Genomic DNA, 21,646 nt, shown 5'->3' on the forward strand with positions numbered 1-21,646 from the left:
TTGTTTTTAAAGTTTTACTTAAATGTACATGTTCTATAACCCTGTATTAAATGTTTATTTTATTGGATTCAATTTGTTGTTTGCCTGATTTTTCTTCATTGCACCGCTCATAAAGTTTATCGGACCTTGCGGAAGCCTTAAATATTAATTTTAAACTTGGCCTGTAGAAAAGTGAGATTGCTAAAGTTAGTTGATGATTGATTCCACTATATTACATAGACTAATCTGAATATAGGGTGGTGCAGGATAATATAAATTCCTCTATATTTCGATTAGTAATCAACCAACAATTAATTAAGACAATAAAAAACAGATAATTTAAATAAGAACTACGTTCTAATAAGATGGTGGATGCAGAGCCAGGATGTACGATCCAACAACGGTCTTTCCCAGCTTTTACTATTTTACTATAATGCTTGAAGGGCTTCTTCACTATTTTAATTTCTAAATTGATGTATGCAAATCAATATTAAATGTTTTGAGTTCTTGTAATTTCGACATAAAAAAATCATTGGCTTTTGGTGCATAATTTGAGTGTTTTGTTTCTAAATGATGAAAAAAGCAAGGAGATTTCAAACTACAACTGATGAGCACTTTTCTGCAAATGATACTATCTGGATGAGGAAAATCCTCATCTCAAAGAGATGAAAAACCAAATTTAATATTTTCTTCGCTATAATTTTTCTTTTTAAATGTTTGTTTTCATGTTAGTCATTTGAATGGCTTAGTGTAATGTTTGCAAATTTTAGTGAATGTTACAGTTTTACAGGTTTTTTTGAAGGTCATTCTTACTGGAGGATGAATTTGAGGCTTGATTTTTATTTTCATGCTTCCCATTGATTTGTGCAGCCTCTGTAGTTCAGTTATTCGATAGAGTCCTATGGCTGGAAAGACCTGGGTTCGAATCATGTTTATGATGCAAGGACTTTTATCAGGGATATTTAATCAAATGTGAGTTAGCCAGTCTCAATCAGGAGTGGAAGTTTTTCTACTGGAAACTCAGGTGTTTTGTCCTCAAAACAGGCAAACCAGCACCATGAAGACATATCTACAGACACAGAATGCTACTGCACAAAAAAGGCAATGAGACACCACCTTGCTCTATAATAATTCGCTAGTAAAGTAGCATTGCTACCCCACCGTAGTCCTTAGTTAATAGTTCTTAAAATTAAAAAATACTATGAATTCATGTTAAAAACAGTTTAATACTGTAGAACTTTCAAATCCAATGCAGTGTATTACAGCTACTAGCAATGTTTTCCAGTCTTTGTATAAAAAAATGAACGAACAGTGTGATACATGTTGATAAACATGCACCCATCTATCCTAAAGCACTAATATCCTGTTGTGTGCATGTGTGCTATGTAACGATATATATGCATTTTGAACCAACAGTATATATTAATATTCAAGTCTTTTGTAGTTTATAAAAATACCATCAGCAATTTTTTGATATATACGCTCAAGGGGGGGGGGGGCACATATCTTTATAGGCATGTATAATGCTATGTGTTATGGAAGAGGCCAATACCCAGACTGGTTTCTACCCTTATTGAAGTCCCATCAGGGCCAGACCCAGAAGAGATACCAAGGTTGAAGTAATGTAGAAGTCATATATTTCCCATATAGAAGTAGCCAAAAGGTGTCACACCCTATTACTAAAATACTCTGGATTAGAGATAGATGTAGAAAGAGTTTTTTCAGTTGGTTATATTACAAATTAAAGATGACATGAAACTATATTCTTGGTTTCATCCTTTATCCAAGCAAACAAACTTTACGTGTGAAGTAACTTCATGACTGGGCTACTTGTATATAGAGGCTAATGACTTCATATCAATTACTTTAGTATCCCATAATGCAAGACTTATATCCTATAAATTAAAGATCCAGGGCATCTTTAATTTATAGTATAACCAAATGAAAAACTTTCAACACCTATCTAATTCAGAGTATTTTATAATAAATTTAGTTTAATCCTTTATCCAAGTGTGAGCAAACAAAGTTTGCGCCTGAAAGTATCTTCAGGACTAGGGTAAGGTGGTACAACACCAGGGCACTCCTTGCAAAGGTGGAGCAAGCTACCAACACTCCTATCTCAGTATCTCCCATAATGCAAAACACATCACCTTGCAGATATGTCTAATGTTATTCATTAAGGGAAGGGCCACAACCCAGACTAGTTTTGACCTTTATTGAGGTCTCTTCAATGGTCAGAGTATTTTAGTAATAAGGTGTGACACCTTTTGACTGATTATGTAGGAAATATATGATTTCTGCATTATTTCAACCTTGGTATCTCTTCTTAAAGGTCAAAGCCATTTTGGGTAGTGGCCCTTCCCATAATGCATAGTATTATACATGTCCGTAAGGATATGTGCCTTGCATTATGGGCTACTAAGGTGTATCCTATGGCCTGTAGTGTTGAGTTCTCAAGGCCAGTTTGCCTGCTTTGCAGGATGAAAAACCCCAGAATAAACTGGGGAATAAACCCTGCTGTCCACGCCCAAGACTGGCTAACTTGGCTATGGCTGAGGAAGATCCTTCAGCTCCTCACGTCACCGACGGGAATCAAACCTAGGACACTCCTTCCTCAGGCATATGGTTGCGAAGCGCATAGCCACTAGGCTAACCGCGCGGACTAATTCATTCTTAAGTTCTAAAATTCGGAATAGCACTTTACTCATGGATAACCATCTTATTTCAGTGTGCAAAAGCAAAGATTCATACTTGGCTTCTATAGATATGCAAAATTTTTAAAAATGTGTGCTTTTAAAGGTCTTGACTTGATGTAATTTACCATATTTACAACTTGGTCTAGTACAGGTTCTAATATTGCCAGTAATATTTTTGAAACTAGGGATTCTCTGTGCAAAAAAAAAAAAGCAGTGCGTAGATATAATATTTGGCTTAAGGGGATATTAGATCCCACATTGTTTTAAAACTGAATATGAAACTCAAAGATTGGAATCAGAGAGTTTCATGCCGAATATAGTATAAAAACTATAAAAGTATCGGCGAATACTAGCGTGAGTTAATGCAAGTAGTCCTAGAACATAGTACAAACACAGGCAACTCGTTGCAAAGGTGGGTAAAGTTCTGATCGATATTCTTGGTATTTTCCATAATGTAAAAACACATTTCCTAGGAAATGTATGCTGTTATTACATTATGGTAGGGAGGTCACTACCCAGACCGGTTTCAGCCTTTTTTGAGGCTTCATCAGTGAGTAGCTAGACCAAATTAATACCGAAGGGTATAGCGAAAAGAACTTATATACTCTGCTATACGAGTTGTCCAAAAGGTGCACCCATTAAGTTATTTAAATATAAAGAGCCAACAGGCTTCATTTTGCCGAAATGAAGCCTGTTGGCTCTTTATATTTAAATAATATTTGGCTTTATTTTCTTTGCAAGGGTAACAAATCCTTTAATAGGGCCTGTCATTGATAGAGCACCTTCCATACAAATTCCTATACACAGCTCCCATGAAATTTTAAAATTTTCTAAATATGACGTAATGGAGTCAAAAATATCTTGTCCTGTAGCATGTTCGGTAAGTTCTCTGCAGCATAGAAATTGATTCACATTTCGTTTTCATTAATGAAATGAACGAATCCTAGTATATGAGCTTTACTACTAATGTCAGCATACTCGTCAATTTGTAAAGCAAAATGTTGTTTGGAAAGTTTATTGGTAACTCTTTTCTCAATATCATCTGCCATATCTTTGATTTTATTTTTTATTGTATTGTCAGAATGAGGAATTTTCGTAATTTCCTGTTTTGATTCATCGCCAAACATAAATGTTTACTATTTCACAACATGGTGGTAAAATGAGAGAGACTGATATAGTATGTGGTTTTAATTTTACAGCAGTTAATTCAGCTACCTTATATGATGCAAGTTGTGCCTTATCGGAAATTTTAAGTCTTATCAAAATATTTTACTTGTTTAACTTGTATGTCCAACAATCTCTTGAAATAATAATCTTTAGTTTTTGAAACAAGATTGGCGTGCTTCGTAGCAAAGTGTAATGCAACATCTTTCAACCGCAGAACACTTGTAACCAGTTCGCGAAACACCGGTTAAACTGCCACAAATATGGCAATTCTGGGAAAAATTAGGGACTGTATGCATATTTGACAAATTAAATATATTGGGAAGGAATTTGACATTAGCATTCAGGAATGTGTGAGCAAAAGTAATCTAATGTGGTATGATCACTTAACCAGAATGTGGAGGATAACCAGATATAGTTGGTTTGACAGTTAGTTGCCTTAGACAACTGAAATATAGCATATGATAATATTGGTGCCTTACAAATGACAGATTAATGTGTGTGGGTGGGGGGAGACAGGAAGTTAATCTGTTACGTGTAAGGTCCCTAATATTATCAAATGTTATATTTTAGTTTTCTAAGGCACGTAACTGTCAAATCAAATCAGCTAGATCTTGGTCTTCCTCAGATTCCCCCCCCCCCCCCCCCATCATGGTTTTCTTCCCTCCCACACACAATGTAAACTTACTCATGAAGTATAATCATGGTGTCCTGTTTATCCTTTGAAGCATATGTATCAAGAAGTAATCATGATGTCACTGAAAACCTAAATGTTAAGTGAAAGATGCGAGGATCTGTTCTGGATTAAGGTTTAATTTAAGTACCTTTCATATTATAAAGTTCAATTGAGTTTTGTAAATGTATTACTTAATCTTCAAAATTAAGATAAACTTCAGCATTATTTTTTATTTTTGTGATTGTAAAATATAAAATTGTGTTGATTATTAGTATTGTAAATTTAATTCATTTTTTTCCCTTTCCTTTTTTTTTTTTTTTCTTCTTTGAGCAGAAAACGACATGCAACACATAATAGCTCTTCTACAAGCAGCTCTAGTGATGAAGAACGTAGGTTTGAAGTAAGGAAAGCTAAATGCATGGCACGAGCCAGAAACAGGTCAGAGCAGTTAAACTTTTGCACAAATAGTGATTGATATGTTGCATATTTAATTCATTGTTTTCCACCTGTTTAATTGACTACCTCTCATCAGCTATCAAGATTTTTTTGTGTTCTGCTTATTGGTTAGAATGCATCTGGAATTGATTTCAACATAAGATATCTGCCCAGTTTAATTCCATATTTTAAGATATTTTCTTTTCAGGTCAGTTTAAATCAGAAATGAATGATTGGATGATTTGCAGTCTGTGTAATATATTTGTCAACAAATATATTACATTCTGCTTATTGGTTAGAACATCTGGAATTGATTTCAACATAAGATATCTGCCCAGTTTAATTCCATATTTTAAGATATTTTCTTTTTAGGTCAGTTTAAATCAGAAATGGATGATTGGATGATTTGCAGTCTGTGTAATATATTTGTCAACAAATATATTACATGGATGAAATGATTTTGAACATGTTTTGAGCCTCAGTGTTTACAGAATATTGATACTTAAAATATAGCATGTACATACAGGGATGATAAAAACGCTATCACAAAGGAACAGTATTTGGTAGAATTTTATGAGCTCACAGATCACAAAGGTGAGCCTTTGTGATTTGTCTTAATGACATCAAAAATTTCAAATGCAATCAAACAAACACTTATTTTGTGTAACGAAAATTTAGACAAATATTTGGACATAGTTTTTAGTTAGATACTGTGTTTGGCAGTGCAACATATGGTTTTGCTTGAGTCTGTACAGCATAGTTTCTGTGTGTGTGTGGGGGATATGTGATTCATTAATTAGTGCCATTTTTATCCCAGTTGTCCCTAATTGCACTATTTGTTGACAGATATATTACACAGACTGCAAATGTCTCTGTACCTTATTCAGTGATACAATAAAACTACTTGTTTTTCTTGCGCCTGCATTATAGTGGCTGTTGCAGAGGGTGTGTTGTTTACTGCTACGAGCAAGTTACTATCGCCCCGATGTGAATATATTTAAACTTTTTTCCATGTGCTTGGTGTATTCAAAACTTTTTAATTTCTTTTTTTCGTAAAGTAAAATCAGGGGTGTGCGAGTTATATTCGAGTAAATACAGTATTAATCTCAGTAACAATGTTTTTTAAAAGTTCATCAAATTCCTGATGATATTCTCGTATACAGGATATGATAGTACTACATGAAAAAATTACATCATTACTAACTTCCTATGTACAATTTTCCTCCAAATTAATCTGCTATCTGTCAAGATTCCAATATTATCAGATATTATTTTCTAAGGCACTATTTACTGTATCAGTTTCACCCTAGATCTTGGTCTTCCTCTGGGTCTTTTTTCTGCCAACTTGGCAGAGAACACTTGTTTTGCTAATCTTTCCTCTCCCATTCTGTTTAAGTGACCATACCACCTGAGATTAGCTCTGCTAACGATGTCAAGTTCTCTCCTAATATCCTGATTTTTAATGTAATGCTGCTATGTATGCTAACTGTTCACTCCTTTAACCTTTCTCATGATCTCTTATCTGTAGTCTCCAGTCTTTTGATCAAGTGTTTTATTTCTACCCCACCTCTCAGATCCATAAGTTAAAATGGTTTGAACACTGTCATGTATACAGATAGCTCAGTGTTTTGACTAATTTCTCTCTTATTCCATAAAAATTTATTTAACAGACTCTCCACCATCTTTGCTTATTCTGTTGTCTATTTCCATATTTAATTTACCATCTTCATTGAAAAATTGTACCTAAATAAACACAATGTTTTACTTGTTCTATAGAACCTATAGAAAAGTGGTTCTACCTATTTTTGTCATTGCCTTTTTATTGCTGATTTTCATACAAAATTTGTCTCAGCAGTTACTCAATTTAATCAGGGAATCCTACAGACTTGTAGTGGGTTTATTTAGAAGTATAACACTATCTGCTTAAATTAGAACTGAGATTAATATATCAAATTTCAATATCAGGTTTAATACCAAGTTTATTGCCAAAAAAAAAAAAAATGGCTTCAAATAATCTCTCTTAGTGGATTCTTCATTAACATTTCAGTTTTCAACGACACCACATTTACTTTCATCAAAATCAAATTGTTCTACAAAATACCTTTTTTTTTTTTCCTTTTTTTTTTAGGTTGAGAAACTGTATTTTTGTCATTACTGGATAACAGTGAAGTGTTGTCATCACTGAAGAACTCCATGGTCATCAGCAACTTTGTTATCAGGAACTTTAGTAGCATTGTTGTCAAAATATTTATCACTATCAAACACATCACTGCATTGAAAACCACTATCGAAATCTTATTTACTTTGCCATGAATTTGGCTAGTCATAATCTGATTCAACTTCAGTCAAAAATACAATAAATTTCCTCAGCACTAGTGGTTGTATGCTTTAGTAGACAGCCATCTTGACTTTGACTATTTACACAGTCATTGAGAATATTGCTTACCATAAAGGTTCTGCAGCATAGGAATACATGAAAAAAAATTAGGTATGTTGTTAAGAGATGGCAGCATCTCTCTACTGAAGCTGACATAAATTTATGACTTTATAACAATATTAAAAGTTGATGAATGTGCATGAATATGTCATACTGTTTTTGGATAGAAGCATGGTGGCATGTATATAGTAGCATTAAAAACTGATTGCTACTCAGAGGGTTAAGGATTACTTATGGAAGATCTCAAAGTGTGATTTATTTGAATACTACAAGTTTTATCAAATGACAACGAGGCATAGAAAGCACCGTTATCAGCAACAATATGAATATCATTTGAAGTTAGAGAGAGAAGGTAATTAATGTATAGTGAGAGTACAAGATAACCCTTTGCTTAAGTTCCAAATAGTACTCTGGTATCCCTCTTCTAACAACTTGGACTGTTCAAAGTCACTAAACACTACTTTCAGTTTATTAATGAGTTTCCTGCATATCTCACTAGGATACCCCAGCATTTACAGAGAAATCTGATGACATGGAACCATCCACCATGACTTTCAATAAACAACCAAAGAGGACATTAGCAATCCAGTCATAAAGGACCTGAGTGAGACTATAAAAATGGTGACTTGTTAAGAATTTGATGTCATGTGCATATTTCTTTTATTTATCTCTTGCTGTTTATCTTATATATGCCCGGCACTAACTTATGAACTTCAATTAAACCTCCTATCTCTTTTATATTAGATAAATTTATCTTATTATATTTTATTAAACAATTCTGTCATAACTATCATAATGAAATGTCCCCAATTTCTTGTCATACATTAAAACCTTGATAATTAAAGCTGGTGTTCATAATCCCATATTTGCTTGACTTAACTTGTATAATTATATCATTACTTATTTTTTCTACAGAATGAAGCTTCTTTTAATCATATTGGATATTAAGTTTTCTTACTTAATATCCAATATGATTTCTGAACTTAATTCTTTCTCAACAAAAATACGGTGGTATCTCGCTAATCTGAACCTCTTTAGTCTGAACCTGCCAGTAATCCAAACTGCGGTGTGAAAGAAAAAAAGTTTTATTTATTACGTATTATTATATTGTGTACTATTATTTTTATTTAATAATTATTAAATATTATTACTACAGTACAGTAATTTTGTTTCATACTGTCGATTATACGGTTATACTGGAGGCTTATTTTGATGTATTGTGTGTTCACATTTGCTTTTTTATACTGTACAGTACGTACTGTATTGTCGGCATGAATCACAAATATACACAAAAAGAGGAAATTCAAAACGTGCATAATTTGGTTAAAAATATAAATCCAGATGTTGAAATTTCACAAACAGATGTTGCGGAATGAATTACAGGTAGAACCGAAAGTGAATTCGAAATCAAATCAGATGCTGACATTATAAATATGATGCTGCAGAATGAATTAGAAGACGATGATGACAATGAAGAACTCAAAGAAAAAAAAAAGTAAAACATGAAGAGGCAGTTGACAGTTTTAATATGTGTATAGAATATGTTAAGAAGAATGATACGCCATTCCACAAAATTTTTATTGCTGATGCAGCTCCGAGAAGAAGCATTTGAAAAAAGTTTAACTTCCAAGAAGCAAAAGAAAATTAGTGACTTTTTTACAAAGAAATAAGAAACTTTTTTGTGTTGTGTACAAGAAAGTGATATTTTTTACACAAATTAAGTTATGTACTGAACTATGCAATTTTATTAAATTAGAATCCTCAATACAGTACAGGTACGTGCAAATTAAATTTTTTACTAAAATAAACTGGTGTACTGTATTATTTTTTTTTGTTTTACATTACAGTACAGTAGCTTTTTTCTATCAGTTACTTCATTTATTTACAGAATTAAATTGATGCACCATTAAAATTTGATTATTTTGTCTTAAACGCTAGTTATTGTTGTCTCTTGGGAGAAAATTCTCTAATCTGAACTTTTCGCTAATCCGAACGCGCAGTTCGGATTAGAGAGATAGCACTGTACATGAATCTTTGTATTCATTAAACTTTTCTAGAGCCTGTTGTTCAGTTTGTATTAATGTAATGTTATGTTATTCTTGAATTGTGTATACTTGTTCACAAATGCGATTATATCCAATTCAAATTCAATACAAATCAATTACAAATACAAATGCAAGTATATCTAACATGCAAGTGGGCTTTAAAATTTAACCCCACTCTTGTCCACACTTTTAATATTTTTAGGTCAACCTGTCAAATTGACCACTCAGTCCATCTTTACATCATCAGCAAAGAGAGAGAGATTTTGCTCTTAATATTATTATGCTTACATTTAGTAGAGCATTATTTTAATTTAGTTTGAATGTTTTACATAACTGTAAGCATAACAAAGGATGTATGTTTATATAAATTTTTATATTTAATTGTTGAATTGGTCACTTGTATAATGAAATAACAGTGCTGCAAGATAACCCCTTAAGTTCCAAATGGTACTCTGGTATCCCTCGTCTTACAACTTGGACTGTTCGAAGTCACTAAATACTACTTCCAGTTAATAACCAGTTTCCTGCATATCTCACTAGGTGTAAATCATTACCTATCTGATACATTTAACTAGTAGATATTTAGGTTCTTAATGCGCTTGAAGACTTTGCTAAAACCTAAAGAAATCACACCATAGCCATTCATTTCCTTGTGACTTCATTATAAAAAAATCATATTCAACATACTGATCTCCATTTGAGGAAAATATGTTGTGCTGTTCAGCAAGTGCTATCAAGAGTATCCTGGATATGATTCCTAATTAATTTTTTTGTCAATCTGTCTAAAACACTGAGAAAATTTACACAGCTATAATTCTCTACTTTATGTAATGAATGAACCTTATGAATTGGGGATAATCCTTGCATTTCATTCAGAAGGTACCATTTGCAGTCTCAGTGATTCATTGAAGATGAGCAAAATTGGATTAATTAACTCTGACATATACCCTATATCTCTTTCTTACCATGGGAGATATATCATTCCTATCCCTAACTTTATTGTTAAGTGATTTAATATATCAACTTTCTCCTATTGTGCTATGTCATTAAGTAATCCGGTTTCTTAAGCCTTCTCTTCTGAAAAACCAAAGTAGTTTTCTGCCCCCCCCCCCCCTCAAATTTAGTTAGATCATTCAAAATACTTTCCAGAGGAACTATTTGTGCTTAACATATTTCTGTTTTCCTTACCCATTTTTACATGTTTTCAGATTGAACTTTTTTGCATTAACAAAACTTTTTGGATTAATATTAGCATTCCTACCTAGTTGTTATTCATATTTCACTTGTAGTCTTTAATCAACTTTTAATTAACACTAGTTGTTGCTTATACCTGTAATGCTTAATACCTGATTTATCATATCACTACCATAACTCTTTCTTACAGTGTGTTTCTTTTAAAAACTTGATTATTCATCCACCTGACTGATTTTATTACAAAATGTACTTCTCGCGATAAACATTCAATGGTGCAAGATGTTTGATGTATGGGGAAACTGTGCATTTGTTGTAGTCATAAAGATAATTTTTTGTTGTTGTTGTTGTTAAGGTTTATAATAGCTGACAAAGATTGACTTACATTTAGTAGAGCTTAATGTTTTAAGGATACTTGTGACATAAAGACTGAATAATATAAGCACGTAAACACAAGAAAGATATTTAATTAACCAAATATTTCGGTCCATCTTCAGACCATCTTCAGTGGCACTACAAGAACAGTTAAAAAAAAAAAATACAAGGACTTATTACAAGGATTTAGTAGAGCATTATTTTAATTTGAATGTTTTTGAATTAAAATTTTGCACTATGATTTGTTATACCTACAGTTTTACATAACTGTAAGCATAACAAAGGGTGTATGTTTATATAAATTTTTATATTTAATTGTTGAAATGGTAACTTGTATAGTGAAATAACAGTCCTGCAAGATAACCCTTTGCTTAAGTTCAAATGAGTAGTTTTATGCAATGTGGCATGTGTGAGTTGTATCTTAGCAAATGTGAGCAGTTTATCGGAGAAAGGAGAAAATGGTATGAGAATTTGCAGAAATATGTGCTAGTTAGGCAGATATAGAAAAGGAACTTTTGAATATGAGCAACAAAGGATCAAATAAAATGTAGCAGCAAGTGATGTGTGAGAAAGAATGTAGCATGAATGGAAATGATAGAGTGCAGTGCAGTAATAGCAGTGTGAAAGAGGTGTGTGTGTGTGTGAGAGAGAGAGAGAGAGAGAGAGTGTTAGGTCACATGGAAGTATTACAAGAAAAAACAGGAGTACTAGACAGTGGCAGAACTTGCACATCTTTGACAATCATTTCATAATCAAAAGGAGAGTCAGAGATACTGGAAGACTGCTTAGTAAATATCATGAAAGCTAAGAATGGAGTGAAAATGTGAGAGGAAAATTAGGGATGTGCTCGATGAATGAATAACAAAAATGTATTTTCCAAGAGCAAAGATTCGTGACATCACTAAGGTGATAAACAGTCAGGATGAACAACCAGAAAACATCATTATATTAGTAAAAAAAAAAAAAAAAGTTCAAAGGAGATAAATTTAGCATGAGAGAAGATGTTGAATGAGGTATGTTGAAATAAAGTAGTTGTTGAATGAGATGAAGATGATCAAAAGAGTCAAGATTGTCTACCCATTGCTATGACATGAGTGAGCTGGGATTAAGCACTTTTGGCTAGTGCATCACTGCTCAGACCGTGCAGGAGAGTAAATTATGGAGTTTTGCATCAGTAGAAAGAATTTCCACTTGCAGGATTGATTACATTTGAATGGATTTGATGTTAGGCACTTGGAGAAGCTGTTTAGATCTGAAAGAATAAATATAGGTAATAAATGAAACTGGGTATGACAAATGTGCCTGCATGAAATTTTGACATATGCACTAAGGTTAAGAAGAAGAAAAAAAAAAAAGAAGTGTTTAATCAAGCACTTCTTTTTTTTGGCTATGTATTCAAAAGAAATAAAGTACGGTACATAATAACTAAGTTGTTATGTATATATTATGTGATGTTAGCTTGTTCCACCTTTGCAATGAGTTGCCCGATGTTGTACTACTTTACCCCAGTCCTGAAGATACTTTCAGACGTGAACTTTGCTCACACTTGGAAAAAGGATTAAACTAAATTTATTATAGTCTAACCAACTGAAAAATAAACTTTCAACATCTTTCTCTAAATCCAGAGTAATTTAATAAAAAGGTAGCACACCCTTTGGCAACTCCTATAGGTAGAGATGACCTTGCTAATGCTTCTGGCTGGTATCTCCAACTCTGGGCCTGGCTCCCACTGAAGAGACCTCAATAAAGGTCGAAACTAGTCTGTGTAGTGGCCCTTCCCTTAATGCATAATATTATACATATCCGCAAGGAGATGTGTTTTGCATTATGGGAGATACTGAGATAAGAGTGATGTTAGCTTGCTCCACCTTTGCAACGAGTTCCCTGTGTTGTACTACCTTACCCCAGTCCTGAAGATACTTTCAGGCGCAAACTTTGTTTGCTCACACTTGGATAAAGGATTAAACTAAATTTATTATTTAACATAATAACTAAGTTTATGACTAATAGTTATCTTTGAATTAATTAACAAAAGTATTGATTATGTATTTTTTTCACAATAAATGTTTATTGTTAAAATACATAATCTGAAAATATTGTATTTTAACACATAACCCCCCCCCCCCAATTTCTTTGTATACCAACTCTTTATTAACACCTTTGCAGGCTGTAAAGGAAAACTAAGCATTGTTTTTTCTTTTTGATTTTGAATCCAAATTGCATTCCATATTTTCAACGATATTTCCTTTCCGTAGAGTCATATACAAGTAGACGCGCTGTGAAGTTACATCATTCTTGTGATTACACTTCACTTAGGTACAAGATTAAAACAAGAATATAATTTCTTGTCAAGTGTAATATATGTTATAACCGAGCAGAAAAACTTTCTGCAACTACCTCTTATCCAGATATATCGTAGAAGTGTATCTCAGTGGAAGAGGAATGTGCCCTCCACGCTGCTAGATCGTCCGAAGGTGAAGTTCATAAGTTCTGTTCTGGTCTCTGACTACAGGAACTTTTTGACAGAATACAGCATGGAATACTGTTGACTAAATTGGAGAATATGGGATTGGAATTTTTCATTTTATGGAGGGTGGGGAAAAGGACATGAGGGCATCCATGGAAGTTGAGAATGAATACTGTCAAGAAGGGGGGAAGGGGTTGGGCTAGATATTTCTCTCATAAAGTAGTGTGTGATTGGAATGGATTGGATGTTGTGTGTACAAGAAACGTGAATAAATTCAAGTACAGGTATGACAGCTGGCATGAGTAGTATGGCCTCTCTCGATGAGTTATTGACTCCCTGGAGGTCTCTTAATAATAATAATATATGGAAAATATGTGACTTCTGCATTGATTTAACCTTGGTAGCTTCTTGTAGTCTGGCTCCCACTGAAGAAACCATGGTCTGTTTCCATTGGTGTCAGGGTTGCCTTCTGGGAAGCAAAGTGGTTCTGCTTAGCAGTAGGATGTTGCCTGTCACTAAGTGGAACCACTGCTGACTGCTGAGTTTCAGTTTCCTATCCTGGAATGAGGAGTAGTGATCTTATAGATTGCTCAGAATTTTTTGAGCAATCCCCCTCCCCACTCTAATAGGATCTCAATAAAGGTCAAAATTGATGTAACGTCAACACATTTATGCTTAATGCTTGAGTATAGGATTAAAAGAATATAATTTTTTGTCAAGTATAATGTGCTTATAGCCAACCAGAAAAGTCTTTCACAATAAAAGCAATATTTGCTGAATTGGATCAGGCTACTTATTTGAACCAGTGAGATTTTATGAATTATGCATCAGCCTGGTGGTTGATTATCATGCATGACTACTACTACATAATACAAAAGGCATTAAGAATAACGGTTATAATTTAGCATTTCTAAGTCATATCAATCGAGAAATTACTGATATTAGTTAGAGGTGGATAACAGAAGAGGGTATCATTCAGGAATTACATGTGCTAGATCTTGTATTGAGAAAGCACAGGAAAGATTGAAAAGTATGGAGATTATTGCTAATGATTGTAAAAGGATCCAACATCAGAATAAAGATTTCAAGTAGTGGCAGTGGAATATGAATTTTACTGGCAGTGGATTCAGGTTGTTTAGTATGATTCAGAGGTTGAAAAGGCAGAATACTTAGATGCTGCTGCTGCTTCAGGTGAGGCTTATCTAAGACTGCAAACTACATAGACAGAGAAAGCTTTCTGATATAGTTACCATCATTTTGAGTGATTTCAAGTATTGGAGTATAGATGAGACTGAGAATATAATATGCAAGACAAAGGAAAGAGAATTTATAGAGTTACTAAGAGAGAACTATCTTAGGCAGCATACAATAGGATTATTGAATCAAGTATATGTATCTATGTTACTGATATTGGAGTTGGTCTATAATATACAATTATGGTTAGTGACATATATATTAATAATGAGAAAGAATGTCAGTTTATTGTTGCTGAGTTATTTATTTTGGACTTGACATTGTAAGCAGGGTATTATATTTATGGTAATTACTGCAGTTAGTCATTAGTCATAGTCAATAGACTTTGGATGATGGTGGACAGAGGAGTGTCTGTTAAAGATGGTTAGGTGATACACTTAACTTTCCATAAATATTCTAACTCATTAATTATAAAAAAATCAAAATTTTCTTCTCATTGCTGATGAATGGGATGCGTTTGGAAAAAAAAAAAAAAATGTTCTGTTGTAAGTAATGGAATGCCCAATGCACATTTTTATTATAAATGTGCAGGGAGTGCAAGAGGGAAGCTGTAGAATGTATGTTTTGCTGTTTCCAGTCTGTAACAGAATCAATCTCTGATATTCAAGTACCTCTATATGTATATGTGATGTGTGCGAGAAGTGTATATTTTACTTTCTTCCCCTTAGACACTCCTAGTGGTTAAAACTCTTAAATTCAAAGAAAATACTGAAGCTATTCTCACAATTAACCTTGCACACAGATTCGTATCTCATATGCAACTTAACTTCTTATATTAACCTATATAAACTCATTAAGAGATTGAGTCTTCAGACACTTTTTAAACAAAATAAAAATCTTTTAATCTACAAAAAACGCAAATATATATATATATAACATCATATCAACTACTTAACTACTATGCAAGCACTATTGTATTTTTCAAATTACAACTTTAAACAACATAAAATACACTCTTGCTGCACAGCCTTCCTTCAGTTATATAAACCAATAGATATTGTCCTATATGGACAAAAACTTGTGTAACCTTATTCTCTTGCCTCCTACAGAACCTTTATTATTTCCTGAGTTTACACAGGAGAAAGATAAATAAAACCGCTCTCTATAACAGTATGCATGTATGCATTCTTATGGCAGATTTCAACTATAGTTCAATATCCAATGTTGAAAACCACTCTAGAGCCTCCTTTGGCATTTCATGTATTTTCTGCAGGTTGCTGTTCAAACAGCAAAGGGGACACTCACTAATAATGTGATTGATAGTCTGTAAAATATGGGTGCAGTCACAGCATGGACTTTTTGCCATATTCCATTTATGTAGGAGATAGCCGCATCTGTCCTGATTCACCATGATTCTGTTAATAGTTGTCCATAACCTTCTAGGAAGGATGAACCCAGGCTGGCAGCTGCATGGGTCTTTCACAAGAAAGCCATTTGTTGGCAAGTTCATAGCCCATTGTTAGTTCCACGTGTCGTGAGTTGAAGGTCCTGGACCAAAAAAGGCTCTGGTTATGTTCCAAAATGTACCTTGACTCCATCCGAGTTCTAGGAGGGATTTATAAGGGTTGAATGGAGAGACAGTAGTTCATTTGTGATTTTCTCCTGTTCTTTTAGTGAAGCCCCTGCCTTCTGCTAAGTGCTGTTGCATTCTTATTTTAAAATTTCTTTCTTCCACTTGTTACTTCCTTTCCACTTCTTTCCCTGTGTTAATGTTTCTAATGATGTTGCTGCATTCTATGCCATTGTGATGGTTTGCTATGAACCAGCTTGTTTCTTTATACAGGTCTTTCAACTTTTTTCTTTTGAGGAAAGCCTATTACTTTCTCCATTCAATCACATTCTGGTTTGCTGCTTGTTTGTCAGAAATCATGTTATCCATATAAAAATTGCAAAAAGGTGTACGACCTTATTAATAAATTACTGCAGATCTGATGTAATTGTAGAAATTTTTTTTTCACTTTTTTATACAGTAAATTATACTTACCAAGAAATTATATTCTTTTCTCATCCTTTATCCAAGTGTATGCAATCAAAGTTTGCATGTGAATTTCTTTACGACACTAGGGAAGGCTGTTGAATTTGCATGTGTGTGTGTGTGTGGTACTAAGTAGATATTAATATCTACTCAGCTTTGATATTCAACTAACATAACATAGTAGTGAAGATACTTCATGTGCAAATGTGTTCATACACTTGGGTAAAGGATTAAACAAGAACATAATTGCTTGGCAATTAAATGTACTTCATAATGATGCAGAAAAACTTTTTACAACTATATCTGTCTGGTAGTGAAGCTTATATGTGAAATAAAAAATGAAAAATTAACCAATTTAAGATTGTTGTTATGTTGCGTCGAGTCATTTTCGACTCCTGGTGATTCTATGAACATACACTCTCCATTCAGATCTGTTCCTAGCCATCATCATCATCATCAAATTCCTACCATGTACCCTCAAGGGATGTACAGGATATGACAGTACTAAATGAAAAAATTATATAATTACTAACTTCCTATCTACAATTTTCCTCCAAATCAGTCTGTTACTTGTCAAGACTCAAACATTATCAGATCTTATATTTCTATCGTCTAAGGCATTTTGTACCGTATCAATCCACCTATATCTTGGTCTTCCTCTGGGTCGTTTTCCTGCCAACCTGGCAAAGAACACTTGTTTTGCTAATCTTTCCTCTCCCATTCTATTTAAGTGACCATACCACCTGAGATTAGCTCTGCTAACACATTCCTGGATACTGACAATGTCGAGTTCTTTCCTAATATCCTCATTTTTAATATGATATTGCCATTGATGCCATCTGTTCATGCCTCTAGTCTTTCTCAGGACTCTCATATCTGCGGTCTCTAGTCTTTTGTCAAGTGTTTTACTTCTGACCCAGCTCTCAGATCCATAAGTTAAAACTGGTTTGAACACTGTCTTGTATACAGCTAATTTAGTGTTCCGACTAATTTCTCTCTTATTCCATATGAATTTATTCAATTGACTTCCCACCATACCAGCTTTGCTGATTCTGTTGTCTATTTCTATATTTAATTTACCATCTTCACTAAAAATCGTGCCTAAGTAGATGAAATGTTTTACTTGTTCCACAGGTTCTCCATTCACGACACAGTTGACATTTTCAATGATTCTGCCTATTTTCATTGTCTTTGTCTTTTTATTGCTGACCTTCATACCATATCTATTACAACAGCTGTTCAATTTAGTCAGAGAATCTTGCAGACTTGTAGCGGATTTATTTAGAAGTATAACATCATCCGCATAAAGCAAAGAGCTGACATTAACATCTCCAATTTTGATATCAGGTTTAATACCATTTTCCTTCATAATGTGATCCATATAGATAACGAATAACAGAGGGGATAATGTACATCCTTGTCTCACACCAGATTTAACATTAAACCATATTCCTCTACTTCCTTCAATTCTAACTGCTGACTTACAACTCAAATAAAGACTAAGTATTGCTTGATATAATGCCCCATTGACACCATATAACTGCAGCATATTGAATAGCTTCTCTCTTGGCACCTTGTCATATGCCTTTTCCAAATCGACAAAACTTAAATACAGATCTTTGTTATATTCCCATGCTTTCTCGACTATTTGTCGTAAAGTGAAGATCTGATCCTGACAGTCTCTATTTGGCCTGAATCCAGCTTGTTCTTCACCATGCTTTCCTTCCACAATTCTTCTCAACCTTTTCTCAAGTATACTTGCATAGATCTTGCCAGGAACACTCAGTAGAGAAATACCTCTGTAATTCTCACATTCAGTTTTATTTCCCTTTTTATATATGGGTACTATGAGAGCTCTACTCCAATCATCGGGAATTCGTCCCTCTGTCCAGGCTTTCTGAACTATGCAGTGCAGCCACTGTAAGACTCTTATACCACCATACTTCAGCATTTCTGGTCGAATATCATCTACTCCTGCTGCCTTTCCACATTTCAAGCCTTTGATGGCTTTTTCTACTTCAAGTATGGATATGTATTCCTGACTGCATGGCTGGTCAGTGTTTTTTATCACTGTGCTGCCATCACTGCTTGTTTTATTTAGCAGTTTTTCAAAGTAATTACTCCATACTTCATGGATATCTTTTTCTCCTGTTTTCATGTCACATTTATTATCTCTAACTCCTTTTACAGCACTCTTTCCTCCATTCCTAAGATTTTTCAACAACCTCCAGAATATTTTGCCACCTTCTTGATATTTATTTTCTATATTCTTGCCAAAGTCCTCCCATGACTTTTGTTTAGCTAGTTTTACACACTGTTTAGCTTTCTTACATTTGTCTCTGTATTCTGTAAGAGTAAAAGCTGACTTATTTGCCAGGAACTTTTGATATGCTTTCTTCTTTTCCTTCACTGCCTCTTTAACTTCCTGTGTCCACCAGGGAGTTCTGATTTTTTTATCCTTGCACACAACCTCACCACATGCCTCTCTGGCAGAATCAATCAATGTTTTCTTCAGAGTCTGCCACTGAATCTCCAAGGTTTGATTCCTGTTCTCAAACTCTTTCATTTTCTTTTCAATAATCTTTCTGTATTTTAATCTACAGTTTACATCTGAGAGCTGCTCAACTTTTATTCGCTTTAAAACTTTCTTACATGTCATTCTTTTCAATATGAAATTCAATTTTATCCTGCTCAAGACTAAATAGTGATCACTTCCAATTTCAAATCCTCTGTACACTCTGGTGTCCTGCACCAGGGAGAAAACGTCACTATCAACAATAACATAGTCAATGAGACTTTTCTTATTCCTAGCCTCTTCTCTCCATGTGAATTTGTGCGCATTTTTATGTTGGAACATGGTGTTAGTAATAACCAGTCCATGTCCTGAGCAGAAATCCAACAGATATTTGCCATTATTATTAGCTTTGCTCTTTTCTCCAAATTTTCCCAAAATATTTTTGTATGTCTCACAATCATTTCCTACTCTGCTATTTAGATCCCCAACAAGGACCAACTTTTCCTTTTTCATTGTGTCAGTTGCTTTTTCTAAAGCGTCAAAAAATTCCTCCACTTCTACCTTAGTAGAACCTTCTGTGGGACCATAGGCACAAATAAGTCTCATTGTCCAGTTCCCCATTCTCATATTTGCCCACATTACTCTACTTGAGATGACTGACTGGCATTCAAGAAGATTTGCCTCGTATTTTGTGTTGAATACTATGGCCACTCCTTCTTTTCCTTGATTGTCATTGCCTGAATATAACATTTTGTATTTATTGCTCAGACAGATCTCACCAGTTTTGGTCTTTTTTGTTTCAGTCACCCCTATTATGTCGATCTGGTACTTATCTAATTCCTCAGCTAGCTCCATTTCTTTGCCATTCAGGCTTCTTACATTGATAGTACCGATCTTTAACTCTGGTGATGTTGAGTTGGGGTTTGTTTTCAGATTTGTTCCAGTAGCTGACTTTTCGCTGTTCGCCCCGGTTCCCTGGCGAAAACAACGGGGGCCTTGTTTAACCGGGTGATGCTCCAGCCGGCATGAAATTTTGTCATGTTGTACCATCATTTTTTATTTTGGTTTAACCAATAAGAATGCAGTTTGGTCGGCTAAATTCCAAATTGCCAGCCATCCTCTATCATTCAGTATCAAAGTAGATACCCAACAGGGTGCACCACGAGAAGGTGAGGATTGGAGATTAGGTCAGAAGCCCTGGTTGGTTCTCCGCATTCCTTTGAAGGCTATGTGGAGGTCTCCTCTCAGTTATACAGCTTTGACCCTTAAGCACCCCCAGGTTCCTATGGCAAGATATGCAAAGATATGGCAAGTTCCTAGCCATATCTTTCAGAATTTCCAGGCATATTCCAGTTGCTTCTTTAACTTCATCCACCCATCTAATTCTTGGTCTTCCTCTTCTCCTGCCACCATCAACTTTAGCAATCAGCATCATCATCATCATCGTCTTCAGACTGTCATCTGCTCGCATAACACGCCCAAAGTATGACAATTTTTACTTGATGATCATAGCTTCAAGGGAACAATCTGGCTTTATTCTGTCTATCACAGATTTATTGGTTTGCTTTGCAGTCTATGGTATTCTTAGTAAGCGTCTCAAAACCCATAATTCAAATGCATCTGTCTTCCTTCTTTCACTCTTTCTCAGGGTCCAACTTTCACATCCATACAGTACCACAGGGAATTTTCACGATTCTGATTTTTGTTGCAAGGCTAATATCTTTACTTTTAAGTTCCTTAAATCTTGCTTAAATTTGTCATTGCTTTCTTTCCAAGTAATAATCCTCTTCTAACTTCTTCAGTACAATACCCATCTTTATCAATTCGGGATCCTAGGAGTACAATACCCATCTTTATCAATTCGGGATCCTAGGAGTACAATACCCATCTTTATCAATTCGGGATCCACTAAATTGTTAACTACTTCCATTTTCTCCCCATCTACTTCAAAATCATTAAGTTCACATGTTGCCATAACTTTTGTCTTTTTGAGCTTAAGTTTAAGGCCATATTTAACACTTTCTTCTTTAATTTTCATAATAAATTCCTCCAAATCTTCCTTGCATTCTGCTAGCAAGGTGGTATCATCTGCATACCTCAAATTATTAATATTTCTTCCACCAATTTTAATTCCAACTGAAGACTCCTCCAGCCTTGCCATTCTTAAAATGTATTCACTGTACAATTAAACAGGTATGGAGATAAAATACATCCTTGTCGCACCCCTTTACCTATTGTGAAATACTCAGTTTCTCCTAGATCTGTTTGGACAATAGCTTCTTGTTCATAATAAAGATTCCTCATAAGGAAAATGAAATGCTCTGGTACTCCCATTGTTCTTAACACATTCCACAGTTTCACATGATCTACAGAGTCAAAAGCCTTACTATAGTCAAGGAAACAAAGGTAGACATTCTTTTGATATTTCAGTGCTCTT

At 34.3% G+C, this 21,646-nt stretch overlaps 1 protein-coding gene across 1 annotated transcript in view; it reads left to right on the forward strand.

Annotated features, from left to right (window-relative positions):
* The window catches only part of LOC150095219 (ATPase family AAA domain-containing protein 2-like), a 538,448-nt gene that overhangs the window by 147,094 nt on the left and 369,708 nt on the right, over positions 1-21,646 (forward strand). Inside the window, exon 7 of the mRNA XM_090410622.1 lies at positions 4,849-4,953. Within this exon, the coding sequence (XP_090266748.1) occupies positions 4,849-4,953 (105 nt within the window). The remainder of the gene's footprint in view (positions 1-4,848; positions 4,954-21,646) is intronic.

Source organism: Typopeltis vanoorti, chromosome 20 (assembly GCF_054136105.1).
Source record: "Typopeltis vanoorti isolate ZY-2024b chromosome 20, IOZ_Tvanoo_1.0, whole genome shotgun sequence".
In the NCBI taxonomy this organism is placed as follows: domain Eukaryota; kingdom Metazoa; phylum Arthropoda; class Arachnida; order Uropygi; family Thelyphonidae; genus Typopeltis; species Typopeltis vanoorti.